The following is a 22,571-nucleotide window of genomic DNA, read 5'->3' on the forward strand; positions in this document are numbered from 1 at the left end:
GTCACAGATTTGCTTATCAGCTATTTTACAATGGCTTGGAATGTGGCTCATCCAATCAGAAGTTGCAATCTACACAATCCATTTTATAATTTTTTGTGTTTACGTCTTCTGTTTTTAATTTAAGTTTTACATAATGTGAAGCAGTTGAGTTAATTGACTTATCATTAATATGTTATGAATGTTCATATATTTTGGTTTGCATCTTAAGTTCCAAATAAAAACTGAAAAGAATTGATTTATTATTAGTAGTAGTAGTAGTATAACAGTGAATATTAAATTTCTGTCATACTTTATTAATTTAAATTGAGCTTTTATTGTTACTGAGCTTTTATTTTGAAGTGTTTCTGTGTTGTTATGACCAAGGTGTTCACTGTTCACTGTCATCTGCTACAGACAGCACTCAATGCTCATGACGATGTTGTATGAGCCACGGTACGTGCAGCCGGCATCGGCACCACACTGTCTCCATACATTCACAAGTTCTCACATTTGCAGCTCGCCACTCATGCAAACTATATATTTATATCATTAAATCACAGCTTTTGCAGTAAAATAATCTCACTAGGACATAACAAGATTTTAATTTGTGCACTGAATGTTTACAAAATGACATTCGTACATCAGATGGTATCGGTTTTTGGTTTCGGAGCATTTTTACAAGTACGAGTACCAGTACATGACCACGGTATCAGACCTGAGTCCAATACCAGTACAGGTATCGGAACATCACTAATTTTTGTGTACATGTGGTTTCAGTTGGTTATAAATTTTATCCTAAATTCAGAATAAATTTAAGCGTGAACTTATTTATGAATCTTAATAAAAAAATTAAACAAAAATTATACCACTCACCCTGCATTAAAACATGAGCATCTGTTTGGTTCTGATTAATTAATTGATTATTTTAACAGGAAATAAAAACAAAAAAAGAAGAATGGAGATTGAAATGTGGATTTCCCCCACATCTAATTTTCTACTCAACATTACTAACCATAAGAGTGATCCGTCATCCAGAGGGAGGGACTTCCTGTGCGTGGCATCCAGTGGTGGTGAGCAGAGTGTGTATGCGCAGTCGGGTTTCCTAACTGGTTAGGCTGCACTGAAGTGCCACCTGGCACCATGATATGAGAGGTGAGGTCACCATGGCAACTGTTAGATGGATGGATGTGTGCAAATTCCACTCTTTCCTTGTTATCCCTGTAAAACCAGATGAGAGGAGGTTGAAAGGTCAGTGGTTGAGCAAGTGTAACAATACAAGAAGTATGTGGGGGGATGGGTCACTCACCTGATATAAGTGTCTCGTTCTCTGTCAAGGCACCGATGACCCATGTGCTCTACACTCATCCTTTTCCTCTCCTCCTCACCAGGTGAGTCTGAAGGGTACATGGAGCGTGGAGTGCCTACAAAATGGTTAACATCAAAAACTTTCTCTTATCTGCAAAATATTCATGTAAAGCCAAGTGTGCCACTCTTAAAACCAGTTTAAACACAATAAATACATTTTACATTAGCCAAGACTACACATGTTTGACTTTTTTTTAAGCAGAACCTATGCCAGGTCATGCTGTAATGTGATAATTTTTGTTGCTCTGAAATATTTTGGCTTAACATATTCCATGTTTACAGCATCCCGGGACTCTTTGATTTTTGTGTGCATGTGGTTTCAGATGGTTATAAATTTTATCCTAAATTTACAATAAATGTAAATGTTAACTTATTGATTAATCTTAATTTTTGCGTGGAAACAGTTTTACGCACATGTGTACGCTCGGTTAGTGAATGACATGCACTGTCGCTGGTACACTGCATGTAAACAGCTGCAGCACAACCTTTCTCTCCCTGTACCAGCATCTTTGTGTGTAAAAGTAAAAAGCTGTTTCCACTTTGGGTCTTGGCGAGTTTTGCTGTTTATTTTTCACCAGTGAAGTCTTCCAGAGGTCATGCATAAACAAACTGCTCTGTGTCCCTGCCCATTGTTTGTTTAAGAAGGCCCTGACAGTTCAAAGGTCAAGCTTACCTTTCATGGAAGACAGCACCCGCCCCTGTCGGCTACCGGGATGGCTGCCTGATGTCTGGCAGGCTGGGTCTCTCTGTCGTGCCACAGCAACTGCAATCCCCACTGGAGGCTGTCTCACCTCCCCTTCTACATGTGGGTCCTCTCCTATCTCTCTGCCCCGTCCCCCACAATCAGCTCGCTCACTCTCATGACTATGACCTTTTCTGGAGGGAAGGGTCTGCTTGCTCCCCTGAAGAGAGCAGCTGGTGCTATTTGGCCCTGTTTTTAGGCTCCCGAGCCCTCCAAACGGGCTCTTCTGGGAAAGGAGAGGCTGCTGGTTGCTGTACTTCAGAAGGTTCTTCATGGCACTGTTCTCTCCCTGTGAGCCTGTGACCTCCTGCTGATTTTGAGGAGGGGCCGGATGAAGCGGAGGAAGAGGGGGACCCATTCCAGCTGTCTGGTGCTGCTGCAGCTGTTGCTGTGTAGGCGGTCTGTTGTTGGCAGCTCCACTGTTCGATTCAATGTAAGATTTGTGCTGGTCCCCTTCAGAGTGCATTTGGTGTGGTTGCATGGTCCAAGGTGGCACTGACGGCTGTTGATGTGGGGGATGCTGCATGTTGTTGTTGTAGTAGCTATAAGGAGATATATTCCTCTTCAACTCCTGGTTTCCATTAGCCTGGTTTAGATCTGCACCAGTTGTCTCTGGGCCAGCCCTACCGTGCTGTTGGTGGCGAATGCGGGCAACCTTTTGTCCATCTCTCGGCATGGAGCAGCTTCCTTGTCTTCCTGCACCCACGTGCTGGCCCATGGTCTTTCCAGCAAGAGGTGAAAGAATGGTTGGAGGTCCAGAGTGGGAGCAGTCCCTGTAGGGTTGGGGGTTGGTGTTGGGTTGGTTGGGTAAGGGATGAACAGCTTTTGGCTCATGAGCCAGAGTAGTTCTGTAGATGTCTCTTTCCATACTGTTAATGCAGTCCGCACTTCTGGAACGCACAGTCTGGTGTTGCTGAGAATGGTTCTGCTGCTGCCGTTGTGGTTGCTGCAGGTGATGGTGGTGGTTGTGTATCCAATCTGAGGCTTTTTCAACTTTTCTGTAGGGATGTTGCTGCTGGGTTGGAGTTTGCTGCTGTTTCCTGGGCCAGTTCCCATGATGCCCCCCATTGGAAGTCTTTTCCAAGGCCTTCTCCTTGACACTATTCCTTCCACCCCCAACCCCTTGGCACTCAGAGCTGCCCAGCTGGAAGTGGTCTTCAGTTTTCTCCCCAAGGTGGCTAACAGACGGTACAAATGTGGCTCCAGTCACTTTGGGTTCTCTACAGCCACCACTATTGATCCCTTTATCATGTAAGGAAGGGTTTCCCACAGAGACTGGCGGAGGAGAGCAGAAGAAGTCTGGGTGATGGTGTGAGTGCCGGTTGTGGTTTGGGTAATGGGGGTGGCCGGGATGAAGCTGCAAACAGTGGAAGCCACCTGGATGCCCCCCTCCAGCAGCAGAGCCCATGGGCAGTGGAGAAGGCACTGAGTAGGGCAAGGAATGCTGCATTGCCTGACTCCGCTCCAGACAGGTCGTAGGAGGCTGCTCACTGATCCGCATCTCCCCACTTACCTCCTCTTTGGTGCAGCGCCCATTACTGCTTCCCCCAACGTGCCTGCTTTGGACACTATTGGAGCCTACATTACCTCTACCCACTCCATCCCCACCACAAGTAGCCATAGAGACCTTTACTCTAGTCCCGTGGTCCCCATTCTGCATCTTCCCGTTGAGCAGACAGGCACTAAGAGGCTTTCCCATGATCTGTGGATGATCCTTGCACTCCATAGGCAGGTTGGCTTTGTGTCCCCTGCAATTAATCTCTTCCAAAGAGACTGGGTGTTGTGGGTGGAGCTGGGATTGGTGAGGATGATGATGGGGTAGTTGATGGTGACTGTGGTGATGGCGGTCCTGTTTACTACTAGGCCTGTCTTTATCCTTGGAGACTGAAACTACGCCTCTGTCTATGCTAGTATCTTTAAGGCCCTTGTGCAGGCTTACCCCACTTCCTGCATCTCTGTCCCTGCTACATGAGCCCTGGGATTGTCCAGGCCCCATCCTCGATATGGGCTGGATGCTGTGATTGGCTGAGATGAGTGGGGACTGGGACGGAAGACTTCTTAAATAGAAGTTCTCTGTGAAACAAAACAAATGGAAATAATAATAATTCAAAATTAGCCCTAGCAGAAGCACTTCCCTTGAGGGTTAATTTATGGACCTATGCTGTCATTTTTGTTGGAGACTACAACAGAGAAGTAGAGACGCATATGAAATACACTGGAAAAAAATATTTTGAAATAAAGTAAATATAGCAGAAAAGATGAAATACTCTACATTTGAAATTTTTACTCAATTTAAACATTTAGACATTAATGCTCTAACTTATAAGTATTATTTACGATTGTTTATTATCTTTACAATGCGTTCTCAAGTATCAATCATAAAGTTGAAAAACTTTGTAATATTTATTAGCTGATTTGAGTACATTTCATTGGTAAAGAAAATAAGTCAATTTAATTATGTTTTTAAAGCTGGTGTTCCCAGCATGCAACAGGCTTGAATAATTAAATAGCTTGCATAGTTTCACAGAATGGCAGTTTAATTTACACTGCTGTTACTGTTGATTTTGTTGTCACAATTTGTAACTTGTTGTTTTGTGAAATTTTCTACTCAAAATTAACCGTTTATACTGAAAACATTATTAATTGATTGTTACTGTTATCATGTTTTGTGCACCAAGTGTAAAAGTCTGTGTGGCACCATCTTTTGTTTCTTCCACCAATAATTTCTGATAGCACACGTACATCACCCTGATGTATATATGATGTGTGTGTTTAAATCTTGAAGACGCCCTTACAAAAAATGAAACTAGCCGCAAACTTGCAGCTTGTTATTTTCACATGCAAATGAGCTTTTCATTCGCTGCAAATGTTTGGCAAAAGTTTGCAGCTCTAAGCTGGTAGTGGCAAACCTCCGGCAAACCTTTGGCAACAATGGACAGTTTGCTGCAAAGCTCATTTGCATGTGAAAATTATCAGTGCCGAATTTGCGGCAAATTTGCCATGAACTCTCGATTTTTCTCCTCGTATGTCAAAAGGACATTCAGCAAATGTCTTTGAGATGTTTATGATTTAGAATGTGTGTAAATCTCCTCTTTTTGAGATGTTTATCAGATGTTAATTTGAATGCGATTCTTTCCAGATAAAAAACTCTCTTAAACAGAAGTCTCGGAGACGTACATTTGCTATTTGGCAATACAAAGTGATGTTTTGAAGGAAAGTCCAAAAAATTAAACATTTGTATATAATATCCTTTCAAATGCTATTAATTAAATGCTGTTTTTATGTTAGATTTACTCACTTTTCTTTTTCAATATTATGTCACGAGGTTACGTTGATTTTACTTAATTTTATACCATTAAAATTGAATTCGAAAATCTGTGTGCAAAAACGTGTAAAGTCAATTTTACTAGTCATTTTATTTTTCAGTATATGCAACTCGGCAATCAATACAATGTTTTATGAAACAAGTTTGTGAATTTCTATTTTATTTTACCCACCTTTTTGTGTGTCATAGAAACGGTGTTGCCCATAGAGCACCCCACTGTTGGCATGGTGATCCAAATGGCTTATGGGAAGAAAGGTATGGGCCAGACTTCCTGAGAAGCGAGGATACCCTGGGACTGCTGAGAGAAAAGGAGGAAGAACACATCAGTGGAAGCGTCCAGAAAAATACATTCAGGGAGTAGGAGGTTGATGTAACTGCAAAAACAACGTGTAAGTAAGAAGGAGAGAATGAAAGAGAAAGAGAAAAAGTAAAGCCTAGTTTATACTCAGCACATTGCTTCCGCAAGGGTATGTTATGCATCATCGTGCACCTCTGATTTTTTATAACTTTGAGTTGCGTTGGGTGAGCAGATGTGCCTGTTTATCAAAAACCTTTTGAGAATACCTACTGCAAATAATGTTAAAAACATTGAAGGTTCATACGACAGTGCCAAGCTAAAGTATAAACAAGTTTAAGAGAGGAGAAAGTTCTGGAATCAAGAAACACTCTAATAACAAGATGACAATCACTGAGCAACATTTGCTCTGGCCGCAAGTGTTTTGGTCCAAATCTTATCTCCCCATTTCAATGCAGTTGGTGCTCCATATTCACCAATAACCACAGGCTTTGGATGTCATATTTGCCATCATATTTGGGTTTGCAATGCAAACAACAAGACAAGTTCAGTCTTGGGGATTTTTGGGTAATGGATGAATGTTGTCTCCCAAACATATGGCTGTCACTGTGCTAGTCTCAACACTATCTCAGCGCTGAGATAAGAGGTAATACAGTAAAACAATAAATAAAATAGTCTTCAGTGCAAGGCATGCAGTGATTTAAGACAAAGGCCAAAGTTCAACTTTATTTCAGCTGTCTAGACTCTTCAACATCTGTCACTAGCAAAACAACAAAACCTTGTGGACAGAATTTACGAGAAAACCAAACACCTTTCAAACACAAGTCTTTGAAGATAACCCACAAGTAAATGAGTAGTCTTTAAACTTTCAAATATGTGACAAATGTTAGTGCTGGTAATTACAGAGCTCCAATTAATTTTAGAATTGCCAGAGAGTGATGTGTAACAGATCTCATCCAGAATTGTCATGCCGATTCCATATTTTTGAGCCAGAGGATTTTGTTTGCAACTTCCAAAAACATTTATTTGTTTCTTTGATAATTAAGCATGATTATAGTAGGTAAACAAGTGTCTAAATCACATGTCTAAATTTAGTCCATTCAATCACACCTATGTCACTCAAAACTCATATTACTTTTTCCTGTGGAAATGTTATTAAAGCTGTTCTTTTCCATACAATAAAAATGCATGGTTATCATTGGCTGTCAGGTTAAGTTGCAGTTTATTTTTATATATATATATATATATATATATATATATATATATATATATATATATATATATATATATATATATATATATACATACAGTTGTGCTCAAAAGTTTGCATACCCTTGGAGAATTGGTAATATATGTACCATTTTTAAAGAAAACATGAGTGAGCAGGCAAAACACATTTCTTTTATTTCTTATGGGATTCATATTCAACTGTAGGTTATAACAGAATGGCACAATCATAAAACAAAACATGGCAACAAAGAAAAATATGAAATGACCCCTGTTCAAAAGTCTGCATACCCTTAGTTCTTAATACTGTGTATTGCCTCCTTTAGCATCAATGACAGCGTGCAGTCTTTTGTAATAGTTGTCTATGAGGCCCCAAATTCTTGCATCCACGTGAGAGCTAACAAACTGATTGACTATTTATACACAGACACTAATTGCAATTTAAAAAGCCACAGGTGTGGGAAATTAACCTTTAATTGCCATTTAAACCTTCTGATTCTGATTCTGATTTTGCTCTCGTCACTCCAAATTACAGTGTGCCAGAAGCTGTGAGGTGTGTCAAGGTGTTGTAGGGCATATTGTAACCGGGCTTCTTTGTGGCATTGGCTCAGTAAAAGCTTCTTTCTGGCAACTTGACCATGCAGCTCATTTTTGTTCAAGTATCGTCATATTGTGCTCCTTGAAACAACCACACCGTCTTTTTCCAGAGCAGCCTGTATTTCTCCTGAGGTTACCTGTGGGTTTTTCTTTGTATCCCAAACAATTCTTCTGACAGTTGTGGCTGAAATCTTTCTTGGTCTACCTGACCTTGGCTTGGTATCAAGAGATCCCTGAATTTTCCACTTCTTGAGTGATTGAACAGTACTGACTGGCATTTTCAAGGCTTTGGATATCTTTTTATATCCTTTTCCATCTTTATAAAGTTCCATTACCTTGTTACTCAGGTCTTTTGACAGTTCTTTTCTGCTCCCCATGGCTCAGTATCTAGCCTGCTCAGTGCATCCACATGAGAGCTAACAAACTCATTGACTATTTATACACAGACACTAATTGCAATTTAAAAAGCCAAAGGTGTGGGAAATTAACCTTTAATTGCCATTTAAACCTGTGTGTGTCACCTGTGTCTTTAACAAGGCCAAACATTCAAGGGTATGTAAACTTTTGATCAGGGCCATTTGGGTGATTTCTGTTATCATTATGATTTAAAAAGGAGCCAAACAACTATGTGATAATAAATGGCTTCATATGATCACTATCCTTAAATAAAAGACTTTTTTGCATGATCAGTCATATTTTCAAAATCAATGCCAAAATTTCACAATTTCTGCCAGGGTATGCAAATTTTTGAGCACAACTGTATATATATATATATATATATATATATATATATATATATATATATATATAATGTGTGTGTGTGTGTGTGTATGTATATATATATATATATATATATATATATATATATATATATATATATATATATATATATACAGTTGAAGTCAGAAGTTTACATACACCTTAGCCAAATACATTTAAACTCAGTTTTTCACAATTCCTGACATATAATCGCAGAAAACATTCCCTGTCTTAGGTCAGTTAGGATCACTATTTTAAGAATGTGAAATGTTGGAATAATAGTAGAGAGAATTATTTATTTCAGCTTATATTTCTTTCATCGGATTCCCAGTGGGTCAGAAGTTTACATACACTTTGTTAGTATTTGGTAGCATTGCCTTTAAACTGTTTAACTTGGGTCAAACATTTTGGAAAGCTCCTCTCAATAATTTGCTGGAATTTTGGCCCATTCCTCCAGACAGAACTGGTGTAACCGAGTCAGGTTTGTAGGCCTCCTTGCTCGCACATGCTTTTTCAGTTCTGCCCACAAATTTTGTTTCAGATTGAGGATAGTGCTTTGTGATGGCCACTCTAATACCTTGAATTTGTTGTTCTTCAGCCATTTTGACACAACTTTGGAGGTATGCTTGGGGTCATTGTCCATTTGGAAGACCCATTTGCGACCAAGCTTTAACTTCCTGGCTGATGTCTTGAGATGTTGCTTCAATATATCCACATAATTTTCCTTCCTCATGATGCCATCTGTTTTGTGAAGTGCACCAGTCCCTCCTGCAGCAAAGCACCCCCACAACATGATGCTGCCACCCCCATGCTTCACAGTTGGGATGGTGTTCTTCGGCTTGCAAGCCTCACCCTTTTTCCTTCAAACTTAACAATGGTCATTATGGCCAAACAGTTCCATGTTTTTTTCATCAGACCAGAGGACATTGCTCCAAAAAGTAAGATCTTTCTCTCCATGTGCACTTGCAAACTGTAGTCTGGCTTTTTTATGTTGGTTTTGGAGCAGTGGCTTCTTCCTTGCTGAGCAGCCTTTCAGGTTATGTCGATATAGACTCGTTTTACTGTGGATATAGATACTTGTCTACCTGCTTCCTCCAACATCTTCACAAGGTCCTTTGCTGTTGTTCTGGGATTAATTTTGACTTTTTGCACTAAACTACGTTCATCTCTAGGAGACAGAATGTGTCTCCTTCCTGAGCGGTATGAAGGCTGCGTGGTCCCATGGTGTTTATACTTGCATACTATTGTTTGTACAGATGAACATGGTACCTTCAGGCATTTGGAAATTGCTCCCAAAGATGAACTAGACTTGTGGAGGTCCACAATGTTTTTTCTGAGGTCTTGGCTTATTTCTTTTGATTTTCCCATGATGTCAAGCAAAGAGGCATTGAGTTTGAAGGTAGGCCTTAAAATACATCCACAGGTACACCTCCAATTGACTCCAATTAGCCTATCAGAAGCTAATTGTCTAATTGGCTACAGGCTTGACATTATTTTCTGGAATTTTCCAAGCTGCTTAAAGGCACAGTTAACTTAGTGCATGTAAACTTCTGACCCACTGGAATTGTGATATAGTCAATTAAAAGTGAAACTATCTGTCTGTAAACAATTGTAGAAAAAATTACTCGTGTCATGAACAAAGTAGATGTTCTAAACGACTAGTCAAACTATAGCTTGCTAATATGAAATCTGTGGAGTGGTTAAAAAATGAGTTTTAATGACTTCAACCTAAGTGTATGTAAACTTCTGACTTCAACTGTAGCTCTTAACACATCTGCACTGCTCTTACACTTTAGTTTAGAATGGCACGAACACAAGCAGAGTGATACACACAGTGAAGTGTCCGAGTGCTGATGGTGTGAGACCATAAGTACTCATGGAATGTCTCTCGTCCAATCAGATTCGAGTACCGGAACTAACTGTTGTATATTCATCATTAATGTGAGCAAAAGCTGCCACAGAGAATAGAAGATGGATACAAGGGAAATCGAGGGCTTGGAGAGAAGAGAGAGAGAGAGAGAGAGAGAGAGAGAGAGAGCTGCTCTCTCCTCACTGCAAAAGTGTACTCACTGAACCTATCCCAAACATGTTCGTGTTCCACTTTTGAGCTTTGGCCAAAGTTGTGGGATTATAAAAGAAAACAAAAACAAGATGAAGTAAGAAACATGAAGGCAGAAGTATTTATGTTGGCACGTGTCTGGCATGACCACAACATTTACATTTACTTGGACTGGCTGTGTTTTAAAGACGTGTGGTGGCAGCATGTTGAAAGCAAGGGTAACAAAAATTATTATGAAGATGAAAAAAAAAAATTGCAGTAAATGTTTTTGTGTAAACTAAAATAAAAATAAAAATGGGAGTTTGCACCATCTGACAAGATCTGAGCTGATCCGGTCCATGCTGCTGAATCATAAATGCCCTAGAGATGCCAGACTGATGGTAGTTACTTAATTTACTGCTAAATGTAGCAATGATGGCATATTTATAACACATTTCATTGTCCGTAAGTACTGTAGTATGCTGTGCTGTTGTGAAATTGACAAATAAAATTAGCAACTTAAACTTTGATGGTATAATTTTGAGTATGGTGCAGTTTCTGATTTTTAAAGCTGCCTTTTTACTGCACCCGACAAACAACAGACGATGACAGGAAGTCAGTCTCACTGGGGCTGCACGGAGTTCTAATCATCTGCGGATGTGGAATTTTTGGATCCAATTTGAGCTTGAAATACTTCTGCGACTGGACCATCTGTGACCGCCCAACCAGATGTGATGTATTCCATTCAAAACTATAAGCACAAAGTGAGAAATATAACAACTTTTGTCTTAAACTTTACTGTAAATGTCTGCTACTTCAGCAGATTGGAGGGTTATGTATGTAGAAGTCAGAAATTATAAATTACGTTGCAAATATATCAAAAAAATGCATTTGTAAATAAATGTATGATTAAATCTCTTACAAAAAATCTAGAGTTCTGACTTGCTGCAAATTTGTCACTCATTATTTTCACATTCAAATAAGCTTGTGATTTGCAGGAAATGTTTGCCAGAAGTTTGCAGCTCTTCACCTGTTGCAAAACTTTGGCAACAATGAAGAGTTTGTCGCAAAGCTCATTTGCATGGGAAAATAATGAGTGACTAATTTGCGGCAAGTTTGCCAGAACTCTTGATTTTTGTAAGGGTGTACATGTGTTATTCATTTCTGCATATATAAAACCTTAATATTTAAATCATATCAATGAATTTGTACTGCCTATTTAATGAATTATTAGGGGCCAAGCACTGAAGGTGCTGTGGCACCTATTGTATCCATTAGTATTATTATTCTTCCTCCCCAATGGGAGTCTATAGCAGCCCATAAGACCATAGTCAAATTTTTTAATCTGGCACAATGATAGTTGTGGGCATGAATAGTCCCCATAGCAAATTTAGGACCTCTAGGACACACTCTATTGTGCCACCACCAGTTCAAAAATTCACTTTTCTTTTGGGGGTATCTTGTGAACGTTTTGCCTAGAGACACTTTTTTTTTTTTTTTTTTTTTCTGATTACTCTCCTCTTGATGATTCAAATGAACCCCTTACAAAATAACTCTGCCCATTACAGTGTCCGCCATCTTGGATTATGATGTTTACAGTTTAATATTTTCATGTCCTTCAAACTTTGTCCAATTTCTGTAAACAATGTCTTTAAATATTCTCCAGACCGAAGCACACAGAAATGATAGTCTTTGTTTAAAAGTTATAGCATCGCAAAGTTAACCATGTCGATGTGAAAATGGATTTGAGGCTGTATCTCAGGAACACTTTGTCCTATTGAAACAAAACTTGGTATGTTTCATGAGGACCATGGTCTGAGGGCACATGCAGAGTTTCGCGACATCGCCACCTATGGGTCAAGAATTGTGAATTTGAACCATATGTCCTAAATTTGTAGGTTATGCAGATTTCAACAATATCAGTTTTCCCATATCAGCCATACTGCCTCTCCAGCATATTGAATTTGAATAAAAAGTGATATATATTTTAAATGCATTGTCAGATTTGAAAGAAAATAGGTATGCATCATCAACATCATGTCCTGAGGATCCCTGAGCAGTTTAAAGAAAGCGCTACCTATAGTTCAAAAGATAACCCACACTTGTGTGCTGACTCTAAACTCTGGATGTCTCTACCATGGTTTAGCTATGTCAATTGAGTGGCACACTCTGTAGAGTATTGGACTATAGTTCTCACGGTTGTGGGTTCAATCCCCACCTTGACTAGTATTTGGTAAAATTTTGTTCTGGATGTTTTTGTGTTGTACTTACTGAATAATTGCAGGATTTACCCCTGATCATTTCTGCTTGCAGGTATTCTTATTGTTCTATTTTTTCTCCCCAATGGAAGTTTAAGGCAGCACAATGAAGCATAATTTTTGTTTGGAGGCAGCATCCCTTCTGAAAATCAGGAGTTCATGGCAACTTTTGATGCAAACTTGCCACAAATTGTCCATTGTTGCCAAAGGTTTGCCGAAGGTTCACCACTACCGGCAAAGAGCTGAATACTTCTGTCAAACATGTGGCGAATCAAAAGCTCATTTGCATGTGAAAATAGCGAGCTGCAAATTTTGCGGCTAGTTTAGATTTTTTGTAACTTAAGTTCAAAAGAAAATTTTACCATGGTCTTTTACCATGGATTTCATGCTACATGCTATGAAAGTGTAGCATGCTACTCAGTAAACATGCTAACTGTAGGATATTCTATCTTTTAAGGCTATTTTATCACAATGCTATCCATAGGAAACATTAGCTTAGCATGCTAATTGGTTAGCATGCTATCCAATGCTTTTGTGTGCTCACTCTAAACTTGTCATGTCTTTTTGGCAGTGTTGAGATTATTATTATTATTATTATTTTAAATTAGTCTACAAAAGTAATTAAATATACTCAAATACTCTTTAGTTCCCAATCACTGTTGTTTGTTAAGCAGCTTCACTCATGTGCCTCATATCAGATATGCCTATCATCATTCTTTTGTCTGTATTCTGCCCATTAACAGTCTTTTATACACCCATCTTTGCAGTATCAGTGTCATCATAAATTACAATAACAGAGTATAACAGGCACATATTATGGCCGTGTATAGCATGTTAGCGCATTAGCACCATGAATGCAGAATGCAAACATGACAGTTTAAACATTATCTACTATATATTCCTTTAAATCATCATCGAGTGGCTTCTTTTACTGATCTCATTTCAATTCTACACATAGAATGAGGCATAAAGTCATTGATAACACATTTTAATGTCACATTAGCAGGGTTGGGGATTAACAGAATACATGTAACAGGATTACGTATTTAAAATACAAAATATAAGTAAGTGTATTCCACTTCGGTTACAATTTAAATCATTGGTAATTAGAATACAGTTACATTCAAAAAGTATTTTGATTACCAAAGAGATTACTTTGCATTTTATTGTCATTTGTTTCATTTAATATTTAGTCCTTTCAGATGGAAAACATTTATCCAAAGTGCATTTGAACAGCAGTGAAACACTTTCTTATGATGTGTTACATTCATACGAGCAGACAGAGAAGTAAGTTTGAAGTAAGTTTGGAGCTGAAGTAATAGAAATAAACCTTGTGTAAATTGACAGCTTTACGCTAAACTAAGTGAAAAAATCTACCAGTGCTGAAGAAGTAATCCAAAGTATGTAGATTACGTTACTGACCTTGAGTAATCTAACAGAATACGTTACAAATGACATTTTTCAGCATGTATTCTGTAATCTGTAGTGGAATACATTTCAAAAGTAACCCTCAAAACCCTGCACGTTAGTTAAGGTTTTACATGTAGTCTTGAGTGTCCTCATATTTAAATACTTCTAAACGCCTCCCACAGCAGCGTGGCCTGTGTCTGAATGTTCGCAAACAGTGTACTGTTGCTCAGCTGTTTTGAACCTCTTTTTGGCTCTCAGTGAAGAACGAAGTAGAACTTCTCCTTGAGTATATCATGGCCTTTAAGTGTTGTACAGTACATATCGTTATATATACACATGGAAAATTTGTGTTTTTATGTTGTAAGGGATGAAAACAAAACTATACCGAAATGAAATTAAACTACACAACTAAAAATCACAAATTAAAAATTAATAAATTGTTAAATTGAATGTACATTATTAAAACTAAAAACTCAATGAAAAACAAAATACAAAATAAAAGCTACTGAAATTTTCAAAAATATAGTATCTCTAGCTGAAAAAGCAAAAGAAACTAATAGCAGTTCTTATGTATTGAAGAAACAGTTTATCAAACCTTAATTAACACAGTTCAAGCTGATGAATATAAACATCCCTCCAATCACATGGAAGCTCGGTTTGCTATAGACACACAGAAGAAGGTGATAATTGCATAAACTATTTTTTTCCTCTCACTGCCTGTCAGCATTAATAAGAGCATTATTTTATCCAAGTTCATTTAAGAATAGAAAAAAAAAAAATAAGGCTCCCTTTGAACAACACATTACTGCTGTGGTTTTAAAAAAAGAAGTGATAAAGTGCTTGCATTATGCAAATCCGGCTTCAGATAGTTTCTCGGGTGTCTTTGTGTTTGTATGCATGACACTTGGCAGCATAATCCCGTTTCACAGTGTAGTCTGTCTGCCCCCGATAGTGTCGGCTGCTCACCGCTAAGCAGCGGTCTCTCAGGGCAGGTGAGCGGGCACCGCCGGGCATCGCGCTGCACATTCAGCTGTTAATCTGGACAGGACAAGGGAAGGTGCTGTGCCGGCAGCCAAGATGAGGCAGGTTTACTGTGTAGTGCTGACATTAACATCGCTAACACTGTTGCGCTCTCAGCGACAACAGCTGTCTGTGAGTGATTGACAGCAGCCCACTCAGAACATGCACAACCGTTATTATCTGTGCAGGATGATAATGCAGCTCATAGCAGGGTATTCACAGGCATAAGAACATCAGGCTTTCCTCCCAATCAGCAAAAAAGATGCTTAAAGGCTCAGAGCCGGTGAAATTTACTTCCATAACTTTCATGCAATGCTGCCATAGAACGATACCATGAACGTCTTTGAGGGACAATCTACCTAGAGCAACATGGGATTAAATTCTTGCTCAAGGGCAGAATGGTGATACCTTATGGCTGGGATAGAAGAAGCAATCATCTGGTTACCACCAATACACCACACCACCCCTTAGGTCATGTGATCTGAAAATGCAACCTTCTGAGATCTGGAGTCAGATGTGCTACCACATCATGGTATAGTTTACAGTATCTGCCATTAGTTACTTTGTGTTATTTTTGCATGTAAAAGTGCCTTTTTCTCTCTGGCACATTTTGTCTGAGAGTGCTAAATCTCGCTTGCTCTCGATATAAATGTATATACACATGTAAAAATGGTCAAAATGAAAACTGATGCACTAGTTCTGTTTCTGGCTGCCTAAATGGTTTCTTTCTTGGTAACGCCGTCAAGCTTTCTTACCTGCCGCTATAGAGAGAAGCAACCACACCAAGTAAATTACCTTAAATAACACCTTTATTAACGGTGCAATTATATATAGTATAAAAAGGTTTCCAGTGTTTATTGGATTTTTCCATAACAAATGTGTGATTAAAGTGTTTACTTTTCAATCATTGCAGATGCTTTTAATGTTCAACCACAGGTGCCTTATTTTTTCATTTTATTTTTATGCTTCAATTAAGCGGCAAAAACAGATAAAATAGTATTTTTTAAAAGAATTCTTTACTAATAAAGTTTGTTTTATTGCAATGTATATGACTGTTCAAATATTTATTTAATCTATTTTCAATATAAATGTGTATACTGTATATCGTGTTATATACATTGTAATCGACCAGCAAAATCAAGAATATTGTGATACATAATTAATCAAATAGATCTACTGTCACTCAAATCATGGCTAGTATTAAAAGTGACTGATAGCTCTTTGATATCATCTGCTGGGATAATCCTTAAACTGCAAATGCAGGAACTGAGTTTACACTTTGTGGCGAGAATAGACATGCTTCTCAGACATCTTGTGCAAAGACCTATTTCGATCGTAAGACAATCGCAGGTCGATCTCTTTAACAGGTCAAAAGGGAAAGGGATATCAACTACACAAATAACGATACCCTTAAAGATCAGGTTTTATTTCCTTATTCGTCTCCCCTGTGCACTGATTTCCAAAACGCAGGATGGCAGGGGAAAACTGATTCATATTTATGAGGGAAATGATACCCGATTGGATAGTGTTAGGTTTATGGGTAGGGTTAGGGTTGAGTTATATTTTCTTTGACCAATCAGGTATCGCTTTCCTCAATAATATAAAGGACCTATCCCCTTGCCATCCAACGTTTCGGAAATTTGCCTCTACACACTGTCTGACTGACTGACTCCTCCTTTCCTGACAGACCTGCCTGTATTAATATTAGACTTTAATATTAATCAAACACAATAACAAAAAACCAAGACTATTTATTGCTCTTGGCTGGATAAATGTAGTAGCTTTAACAACATTAATGTATTATAATCATACAGTGAAAACCAGTGATCTATTAAGTTTAATGGTAAATTTATTTATTTATTTATTTTTAATTTCTGAAAATTTAAGTACTGTTTTCTTCATTTGTTTCTTTGTTCTTATTTTATTACTGTTGTTTCCTTGTCTTGAATAATTACTTCAGAACTTAAAACAATGTTTACCTAAAATAAGTTAGTATTAGTTTTGGTATCGAGAATTATCAAATTACACTACTGAATTGTTGGTATCTTGACAACAATACATGGTAGATCTTACTGTAATAGCATTATGAAAAAGTAGATCTCATGCATAGAAGTGTGAGTACCCCTGGTGTAAGCACTCCCACACACGGGCACTTGCGCTGGCACGAGAATTGAGCTGGCAAGAAAATTGCTCTTAGAATTAGCGCTATCATGGCAATTGGATAAGACGTAGCGCACAGTCATTGCTCGTAGCGCTGCACCTAGCATGGTCACAAAAATAGAGCCCATAGGCTCCAACTATTTTTAAAATACTGCTTAAATAAAATGGCAACTGAATATAATATTATGAAAACAGAACAATGGCCTCAAAATGATTCTCAAAGAGTTTTGGAGAAAACATGCACATCTTTACCCTACAATGTATTACATCAGATGTTGCATTACTATCTCAATTTCTGTACTAATGCATACCCTTACAAAAATCGAGAGTTCTGGCAGCTTTCTGCAAACTTGCTGCAAATTTGCCGCAAATTCATCACTCATTATTTTCACATGCAAATGAGCTTTGTGGCAAACTCTTCATTGTCGCCAAAGGTTTGCTGCAGGTTCACCACTACCAGTGAAGAGCTGCAAACTTCTAGCAAACATTTGCAATGAATCAGAAGCTCATTTGCATGTGAAAATAATGAGTGCCAATTTTGCTGCAAGTTTATGGCAAGTTCTTCAGAAGTCTAGATTTTTTGTAAGGTTAGGGGTCATCTGTTAGAGAACACGCTCCTACTCTTGTATGGTGTTCGGGTCTGTGGGACCGTTTTCATTTTTTTATCAAAAGAAAAATTATACGATTAATTATTTTTTCAAACTCAGACACACTGGCCTTGGCTCATTTTCTGTGAAGAACATATATCAGAACACATTTTCAATGAACACACACTGTACACCCCCCTACACATTTATATTACATGTGTGTGTGTGTGTGTGTGTGTGTGTGTGTGTGTGTGTGTGAGAGAGAGTGTGAGTGTAAGTGTGAGTTTTGTGTTTCTGCCCCTGCCGTTCCCGCACAAGGTTGCAGCATTGTTGCAAAATTCAAACCCGCACATTTTACCCTCTGTCTTGCAGGTAAACCAATCTTTATTTTCTCATACTCAATCCCAGCTGCAAATTGGGGGCGGGACACAATAAAATATAGCTTTGCCAGTGTGGTTCCTTATCACAACTGATCAAGATGGCCAAAAGATTCGCTGCTCAGAGGGCCTTGCAATTGATTTTGGAAGAGAGAGAAGCTTTTGATGATGTAGAGGAAGAGGTTTCAGAATGTGAGGATCACATTTCTGAAAATTCAGGGTCTGACAGTGACTTTGAAGAAGAGGATGAGACTGAGCATCAGCTAGTTCCAAAACGAAGACGAGCCACAGGACCAGCCTGTCAGTAGCCAGCCCCAGGACCAGCCCATCAGCAGCCAGCTCCAGGACCAGCCCGTCAGCAGGCAGCCCCAGGACCAGAACAAGCCCGTCAGCAGCTCGCAAGTGAAGAAATATGGATGTCAAAAAATGGTGAAATTGAATGGTCCACTTGCCCAAGAAATGAGCCACCCCGCATGGCTGCCAATGTGATAAGGATGCAACCACGGCCAATACGGATGGCCGTTACTCATGTGCAGGACATCAAGTCTTCTTTTGAGCTTTTCATCCCAGATTCCATCCAGAAAATTATACTGGATTGCACTAATTTAGAAGGAACGTGTGTTTTTGGAGAGAGGTGGAAGGAGATGGACCAAACCCATTTACATGCCTACTTTGGGGTTCTTATCCTTGCTGGAGTTTTCAGGTCCAAAGGGGAATCCACAGAATCCCTGTGAGAGAACTTTTCCATGCAACAATGTCTCTGGAAAACTTCCACATAATTTCCAGGATTATCCACTTTGATAACAGAGACGACAGACCAGCTTGACGGCAGAGAGACAAGCTAGCTGCCATCAGGACAGTGTGGGACAAGTGGGTGCACTGCCTCCCTCTGTTTTACAACCCTGGGCCTAATGTCACCATTGATGAGCAACTGATGCCATTTAGGGGCCGCTGCCCCTTTAGGCAGTTTATACCATCTAAACATGCAAAATATGGTATAAAGATCTGGGCTGCCTGTGATGCCACTTCCTCATATGCTTGGAACTTACAAGTCTACACAGGGAAACCTGATGGAGGAGCCCCTGAAAAAAATCAAGGAATGAGAGTTGTCCTGGACATGACTCAGGGACTCAGTGGACACAACATCACATGCGACAATTTTTTTACCTCGCACAAGCTGGGACAGGAGCTCCTAAAGATGAAGCTGACCATGGTGGGAATGATACGGAAAAACAAGTCTGAGCTCCCACCCCAACTGCTGACTACAAAGAACAGGCCTGTCAAGTCTTCCAAGTTTGTGTACACGGCTGACACGTCCCTGGTATCCTATGTGCCAAAGAAAGGCAAGAATGTGGTACTCATGAGTACACTGCACAGGGATGGGAGAATCTGTGGCCAGGAGCATCAAAAACCAGAGATCATCATAGATTATAATGCCACAAAAGGAGGGATGGACAACATGGACAAGCTGGTGACTGCCTACAGCTGCAAAAGGAGGACCCTACGCTGGCCACTGGTGATATTCTTTGACATATTGGACATCTCAGCGTACAACGCCTTTGTCATCTGGATGGCACTGAACCCAGATTGGAACAGAGGGAAGCTCCAGAGGAGACGCCTCTTTCTCGAGGAACTGGGAAAGGCACTGGTGAGACCTCAAATCCAGAGAAGACAACATGTTCCAAGAACCCCAGCCTCTGCAGCCATCATGAGGAGGATTCAGGAGGAGAATGCTGGTGCCCCATCCACCTGACCTATAGAACCACCATCTGCAGAGCCTTAAGTAAGTGTGTGATGCTGTTGCAGTATATGTATGACACTCATGCCTTGCGAGAGAGAGAGGTGTTAGTAAAATTCCTGATCTTTTCATTATTCTAGGTTGTGGCCAGCAGCAACAAAAAGAAGCGCTGCGAAGTGTGTGGACCCAAGATGGACAGAAAAACACATTATACATGCATCAAGTGCAAGGAGTAGGTATGCAGCACACACAGTAAAACTCTGCCCCTCATGTGTTGTATAGGCTGGTATGAAAAGGCAATGTGTTCAATGGGGCTGATGTGTCGTCTAGACTGACATTGTTACTGTATGTGTTCAGCTTGTGTTGTGTAAACTGACCTGAATGGGTTAGATTTCTAATGAAGTTCAAATAAATAAAAATCAATAGTTATGAAAAACCTTGCTTCATTTGTAAATTTGTTGAATTTTTTTCCACTCATATCTTGATTATAATTGATTTTCTTTTTTTATTACATTTTATTGAAAAACAAACAAAAAACGAGTAGCACTTTAATTCATAAACGTGATCTAACAGAGGTAAAGTGCAAATATTAACCATATATGCTGTTTATATTGCTTGTAATTGGGATGAAGTAAACATCTGTTGAGTATTTTAACATAAAATCATTTGATTGTGTTGAATTAAAAACCCAAAAATGCAGCGGGTCCACCAGACCCACGAACACTGGCTGAATAACAAAAATATGAACACCACACAAGGGTAAGAGGCTATATCCATACCCTATCACTTCTAGGGGAAAATTCAAATGGCAATATGCACTTTTAGGTATTTAAAAAATGTCACACATTTTGCATGCACAACTAAGAAATGCAAATGTAAAACTGAATTTGTAACTGCGCTCAAAATATTTCCACAGTGTGCTTTCAGTCTTCAGAGTGATTGTTTTGCTGTTGTGCTCATTGTCTATCTGGCCCAGTTTCTTGGCATATTTTCTTTAAAGGTCAAAAACCTGACTGTGGCAAAATATTTGCAAAATATTCCATTCATTATACATATCGTGTCAATCTCAAGATGAAATGTCCACTTTAGCACTAAAAGTGAGTTACATTTTCTAAAAGAGATTTGGTTTTTAAGGTTAATGCTATATAGAGTTTTAAATCAACAATACCAACCTCCCTACCCTAAACCTTAACCTAACCGACAGTGTCATAAAAGCAAATGTGAGATGAAAATACAATTGCTAAAGCAACTATGTAATTTTGTGTCATGACACTTTCGGCTCACGTGTCGACGCGTAATATTCAGGACTCGAAACTGAATAAAAGTCATTGCCGTTGTAGCGCCTCTAGTGTTTGTTTCACCAAGAAAATGCTGTGGTAGCAACATAAAAATGATTTAGCAAAAATGTACATAATGTTATTCTGTGAGACCAGATTGAAACTTTTGATGCATCCCAAACTATTTTATAGCTACTTGCATGTGGAGAAAATGTGGATTCACCCCATTACCTCACACATGCTAAGTGGGCAGTGGGCAGATTGTAGAGTTAATTCCCTACAATCCAGCTTCTGTTCCCAGGGGCATTTTTTACGAGGAAAGCAGGGAACTTCCGCAAACGGTAATGGTACACAATTTGTCCATTCCCACTAATCCTATCTCTCAATCTTCCTGTTCACATGAACAGCCCATCGTTCTCCCAGTGTCTGCTCATGACAGCTCATACAAGCATGCATCTGTAAACAGCCCAGAGTAAACTGTTTAAGAAGGGCCAGATAAAGCTGCCTGTCGAGACTGCTAATTGAAAAGAAGTGACAGGGCAATGCAGAAATGGCAGAGGGAAGAGAGTAGCAAGAGAAGATGGAAGGAGGTGAATGGTACTCGTCAGGATGGCTAATTGAAAGGAAGTGATGGAGCCTGGACGAGGAGGGGGGGACAACCTGCATTCTTCAGCGAGAGTAAAGACATGCTTGGATGGAGAGAGATGACAGAATGTGTGAGGATCATAAAAAGACAGAGAAAGAGGGGGAATGAGGGAGCAGGAGAGGAGGGCAGCCTCTGTGTCTGGCACAGTTAAAGCTGTAATTTGGATCCAGACCAACTGGCAGTGGGCCTGGTGGGCTTTCCTTGTTTTCCTGTATTTCAATTCCCCGCTTTCACAAAAAGAAAAAAAAAATTGCTGGTGTTTATGGGATGAATTGATCAGAATGTATGCTGGTGATTTCATAAACTCTTACTGCATTATAAGGTCATGCATCAGCAGACTATTACAATTGTAATCAGAGCCATTTGGTGTCCAAATGGATACCCAGAGCAAAGATACCATTTTCAAAATGAGCTTCACTGATGTAAAAATGAAGGGTTTTACTTTCTGGATCTGCTTGTATTAAAAATATGTAGCAGGTTTTTTTTTTTTTTCTGTCAACCCTACTGGGTATAAAGTACTTCCGTAATTATAAATACAGATGCATAAAGGGTCAGGTCTACTTATGTACAGGCAAACATATTTATTTTTGGGAAAAAGAGATTGAGCACCACTCAGAGAAAGTGTGTGAAGACGAAACATACTAATAGCATTAGATCAACAAACACTCAGTTATTTCTATTCGACCAAAATTCAAACCCAGAATGAGCTAAGAATATCATTATCCAAAGCACTCAAGTCCAGACGAATAAGAAACAAGTGGGTTAAAGGTC

General features: G+C 39.2%; 1 protein-coding gene across 1 annotated transcript in view; it reads right to left on the reverse strand.

The window, feature by feature from the left end:
* The window catches only part of LOC127452142 (BAH and coiled-coil domain-containing protein 1), a 164,665-nt gene that overhangs the window by 79,363 nt on the left and 62,731 nt on the right, over nucleotides 1–22,571 (reverse strand). The window contains exons 3-6 of the mRNA XM_051717370.1: nucleotides 5,584–5,709; nucleotides 2,018–4,159; nucleotides 1,286–1,400; nucleotides 992–1,197 (exon numbers count right to left, since the gene is read on the reverse strand). Coding sequence (XP_051573330.1) covers nucleotides 992–1,197; nucleotides 1,286–1,400; nucleotides 2,018–4,159; nucleotides 5,584–5,709 — 2,589 coding nt within the window. The remainder of the gene's footprint in view (nucleotides 1–991; nucleotides 1,198–1,285; nucleotides 1,401–2,017; nucleotides 4,160–5,583; nucleotides 5,710–22,571) is intronic.

The sequence above is a fragment of the Myxocyprinus asiaticus genome, chromosome 14 (assembly GCF_019703515.2).
Source record: "Myxocyprinus asiaticus isolate MX2 ecotype Aquarium Trade chromosome 14, UBuf_Myxa_2, whole genome shotgun sequence".
NCBI classification, from domain to species: domain Eukaryota; kingdom Metazoa; phylum Chordata; class Actinopteri; order Cypriniformes; family Catostomidae; genus Myxocyprinus; species Myxocyprinus asiaticus.